We start from the raw sequence: 4,937 nt of genomic DNA, 5'->3' as shown, positions 1-4,937 counted from the left end.
CAGAGTGAGAGCAGCAGGGAGGATGGCACAGGAAGGCCCCCTGCTACTGCCAGGTGCCTACGGACTCCAGGGAGGAACCAAAGCCCAGTATTTTGGTTAGGGGTGTGTGCTATTCTTTCATGTGCATTTTTTTTTTTCTCTTCCTCTGTAACTCACTATGAAGCAAGGCTGTTTTGCTACACACTTGAGCACCATTTCTTTGTCTTTTTCATGGATAAAATGATACTTGTTCTCTCTGTGCCTAGTAACAAGTCTCACTTCTCATTAAGCAGGTATTATGAGGGAGAAGGTATATGTAAATAATGAACTACGTCTTAATGCATTTTTTTTTCAAAAATTTACTGAAGGAGTCATATTTACAATCATAAATACAATCATCTCCTCGTCCTTCAGTCTCAAATACAACTTCTTGTGGTCAAAGTGCCTTGCAGCTATTGTCTGACACCATGTAGCTCTTCTGTCATACATGAGCTTGTTCCAATCCTTTAGGTCAAGGCAGAAAAATTACAGCCACAGCTAAAAATTACTGACAAAAGTCAGGACTAATTTTCTGGATTTCTTGTGTACACATTTCCATAGACAGTTTCTTCAGGGATATCAACTTTATTAATAAAAAAAATGGTGTGTGATTTTTATTCTCATTGTTTCTCCTATAAACAAAATAATTAAGTTAATAACAAATGTTTTACAATCTAAGCATACTTTAAAATATTCCAGAGCCACATTTTAAACACAAAAAAGGATTTGCATGTAGAGTTTTCAGCATCCTAGGCCTAATACTGCTTTAACACACAACCATGGCAGTTCTCCAGAGATACACATGAAGAACCCTTCCATGATTACTGTGGTCTTCTGGACAGCCATGGATCTTGAGAATTCTAAAAATAGGCTCAATGTGCAAATGCAAAGATGAAACACATTTTTCTCTCCTCTGAGTGCAATTCTACAACTTCATGAAGGTAGAAAACCTTAATCTGGCAAATAGAAAATTACATATTTTTTTTGAAAAGACAATTTGCAAAAAAATTATACAAAAGAAAATCTGAAATTATACGGAACAAAAATATTGCCTTTTAAAAGGCTGTGGTCATTTTTAAATGAAAACACTATAAATTAAGTACCCAGGAAAAAACCATTAGTGTTCTTTACCAGGAACACACCTAAAATGCAAACACACCCAGTGAGATGTCCCCTGCCACCACCAAGGCTGCTTTTCCCATGCTTGTACCCCTCTTGTGTTAGTGCTTTCTCAACTAAAACCTATAAATAAGTCTGTTATCTAGGATTTTTTAAGTTAAAATTAGTGAATTATGACCAGGATAGAAACAAAACTCAGTGCAGTAAGGCCACAAAAGCAACACCATAGTCCTAAGCCTCCTGGCAGAATTAATCCAGCAGAGTCTGAACACAGAAAGCTCTTCAGTACTGACATACTTGTGAAGATCAGTCTGTGTGTGCAGGTTAACGTGAGGCTGCCCCTAACCAAAGTGCAGGAATACTGCAAGCAGCTGGTGAAGGGTCCCTTGGGGTGGGGAGGCAGCTCAGATTCAGCAGGTAGCCCTTGCTAACATGGCTTATCTTTCTTTCCCTTCCAGACAGAGCACAAAATTCGGAGCAAGGACTCTGCACTTAGGCCTGTAAAACCTCTAGCTACTTCAGACAACAATGCCAATTGAGCAAAAAAATCACATTCATTTTTCATCAGGCAAGTACACCCACTGCCAGTTTCATGTGTGACCCAAATGACAGACTGAATTCTGGCCACCAAAAGCAGAAAGGTAATTTTTTGTCTGACCTTGCTCTGCATTTTGCTGATTCTCAAACAGCAAATCTAACCCTGTTCCCAAAATTTCATTTTTCATGCCCAGCCAATAAGGGTCATAGTCATTTACTGTCTCCAGCAACTGCTGCTCATAAGATGGGACTGGAGTGGCAAGTGTGCCTTGATACCCCCCTTCATGCTTTAGAAGTACCAAAGGAGGACTAGCATTACTAGCTGCAAGCAGAGGTGAACTGTGCCTCATCTGCTCGGGCTCAAGCTCAGGTTCCCCCCCATCATAACTGAAAGTGGAGCCCTTCCCAAAGGGAGAAGTGTTTGACTTGCCATACAAACAGTTCTCAACACCCAGGCCCTGGTTAGCATTGAAGTAGTTGAAGACAGGCTTCCGGTACATGTTCTCTTTAGCTGCTGGGTACTGGTGATCTGTACAAGGCTGGAAAACATCTGCATCTGAGTAGAAGCTTTCAGGGAAAGATTTCTTCAGGTGCGGATACTCCTGTGCCTGCTGCGCAGGGAGCGAGAACTGAGGGGCACTCCCCATGCTTCCCGCACCCAGGGGGACCCCTCTCCCCGAACAGTCCAAACCAAAGTCAGCTGGGGTCTGTCCCAGGGCTCCAAATGTGTTATCCAAGCTCCTGAAATGCATGTCGAGCCTTGGGTACAGCTGCCCCGAGTAGGAGGGCGGCTGACCACAGAAACTCTGGGTCCCTCCTGGCAGGCCTGGCTGCGGGCAGAGGAGGCTCCGCTCTGTCCCCGGGCACTGCTGCGCCCGGGGCCGCTCCTGGCCAACGCACCGGCGTGGCTTCGGCTTGCCTGGCCTGGCGTAGGCGGCGGCTTCGCTCTTCTTGTGGTTCAGCTGCCGGGCTCTCCTGTTCTGGAACCACACCTGCGGGACCGGCAGAGACTGAGAACCCGGGCCGCCGGGAAAGTCGCTCCGCCACCCGCCTGTCCTCCCTCCCGGACCGCCCCTCTCACCTGGATCCGGGACTCGGGGATGTCGGTGAGGCCGGAGAGCTGCTCCCGCAGGGCGATGCCGGGGTACGGCTCCCTCTCGAAGGCGCGGACCAGCAGCTCCAGCTGCGCCTTGCTGAAGGTGGTTCGCTTGCGCCGGCCGCCCTCCCGTCCCGAGCCGGGGCCGGCGGGGCGCGCCCAGGGCTCGCCTGCGGGGAGAGAATGGGGAGCGGCGGTCAGCGAGGCCGGGCGGCTCCTCCTGCCCCAACGCCGCCAACGCCAACACCGCCACCAACACCACCAACACAGCCGCCAACGCAGCCGTCACCACCACCAAGACCCCCGCCGCCAGCCCGCCCGGCGCGGCTCACCGGCGGGCCCGGGGCTGGGGGCCAGGCTGGCGGAGGGGAGGCTGGCGGGGGGCAGACTGGCGAGCTCCATGCGGGCCGAGGTCTGCGGGCGGTGGAGTGGCACTGGCCGCTCCGTGCCTTAAGAGCCCTCCACCCCGGCCCTTAGCGACCCCCACCCACCTGGCCCGGCCCCGCCGGAGCTCCGAGGGTGACTCAGAGCCGTCTCCCACACCTCCATTGTCATCCCATCACCAAAATACACATAATGAGGGCTCGGCCCATCCAAAGAGCCAAAGTGTCTCCCAGCGAAGCCCCGCTGCTGCCACCAACCCATCCACCTTTCTTTAATTCAAATGGAGAGAGAATAATTTAATGAAGAAATGTTCCACCTTTGGTTCAGCCCTCTGAGGGGGCTCCCCTTCTCTCTCCACTGCAGGCCTGGACCTCTGCGGGAAACCCGGTGCTCCCCCAATGCAAGGAGGCTTCTATACCACCCTTCTCCGAAGGCAAGCTATCCCAGCTCTTACTGCACCCAGGTGACAAGTCCTTGTCTTCCCCATTTGGTTACCCTGCTCCTATTCCCATCCGTGGGACATTTCTCATCAGCTTTGCTGCAGTAAATAAAATGCTGGTGGCTTCACTAGACATTGCATCAACACCCACTGTTCACAGTAAAGGACAAAGCCTCCCCGAGCACACTCTGAGGTCACCCAGGTGAGTCGGAGCAGTCTCCTTCCCAAGTGCATGCTGAAGAGCTCAGCACAAAGTCTTCCTTTCCTAGGGCAGCTTTTTTTTCCCTCCAGACAGTTCTGCCCATCCAAGTCAGGTACCGAACAAGCAAGGTCTGTGCTATCAGCCCAAGGTGAAATAATGAACAACATATTAATCCAAAAGAGAGGCCAGAAATATCATTTAAGAGAGCCAAGAGTGACATAAGGGACTTACAGGGAGCAACAGTTGCAGCACTGAAAAGGACTAGATGTTAGAAGAGAAGCAAATTAATTAGTCAGTGTAATAATTTGTCAAATGAGGCCATTAATAGCTATCGCTGAAGGTGTTCAAGAACAGCAACATCATGACATCATGTGTTTTTCATCTCAAAATGTCCCCATTCATTTTTCAAATTTGGGACCCACTCCAGCTTGCTGTGAAGCTGAAGGGTACAGGGACAAAGTGTGTGTGAGCTGTTACACTCTGTTTGCACTCTGTAGGGACCAATGCACCCATCATCCATGCAGCCACTTTTGGGTTGAGCTTCACAAGGGTTTTAACATTACACACACCATCACAGTGCTTCACAGCAAAAAATTAATGTCCTTCCACACAGGGATGACAGTCAGCTCCTGTGAGTCTAGTACTCCAGAGACTGGATTCCTTTAGCAGCTTGGTCCATAAGGCAAGGTAAATGCCCTCAAAAACCACCTCACCAAAATAATATTTTCGAGCAGGAGCACATATGAAGACAGAATTTCACAGGGATGACAGCAGGAAGTAGTCCAAAACATCTGGAAACAACAGCTTGAAGCAATTTCTCAGTACTTCCCTCCTTTCTTCTGCCTTAGCATCCCCATAAGCCTGAATTGTCATAGCACAAAACCATCCCACACAATTTCTTTTCTCCTCCACAGCTCCGGGACAGTTTGGAGTTTTTCCTGTCCATATAAACCGTAAAATTTTTATTTAAGCAAGAATCATTATGTGGGAGAAAGGAAAAAAGGTGTCAGGTGGCAAGTGGTTCAGCAGTTCTATGTAGAGTCAAGAGGTGTTTCTAGTCCTTCGGGCTTATTTAACTTCTATTATTCAGATATATATGAAGGTAGGGGTGGACTAAGGCTCAGATACAATAAGCAGACTTA

At 48.8% G+C, this 4,937-nt stretch overlaps 1 protein-coding gene across 1 annotated transcript; it reads right to left on the bottom strand.

The window, feature by feature from the left end:
• Positions 1-387: 387 nt before the first annotated feature.
• Positions 388-3,172, bottom strand: LOC116447427 (homeobox protein orthopedia-like). Its single transcript, XM_032116576.1, has 3 exons — positions 3,103-3,172; positions 2,756-2,940; positions 388-2,666 (listed from the first exon to the last, which is right to left on the bottom strand). The coding sequence occupies exons 1-3, from the start codon at positions 3,170-3,172 to the stop codon at positions 1,728-1,730; spliced, it is 1,194 nt and encodes a 397-aa protein (XP_031972467.1). The 3' UTR covers positions 388-1,727.
• Between the last annotated feature and the right edge of the window lie 1,765 nt (positions 3,173-4,937).

Source organism: Corvus moneduloides, chromosome 8, assembly GCF_009650955.1.
Source record: "Corvus moneduloides isolate bCorMon1 chromosome 8, bCorMon1.pri, whole genome shotgun sequence".
In the NCBI taxonomy this organism is placed as follows: domain Eukaryota; kingdom Metazoa; phylum Chordata; class Aves; order Passeriformes; family Corvidae; genus Corvus; species Corvus moneduloides.
This window is presented reverse-complemented; position numbering and strand designations above follow the sequence as displayed.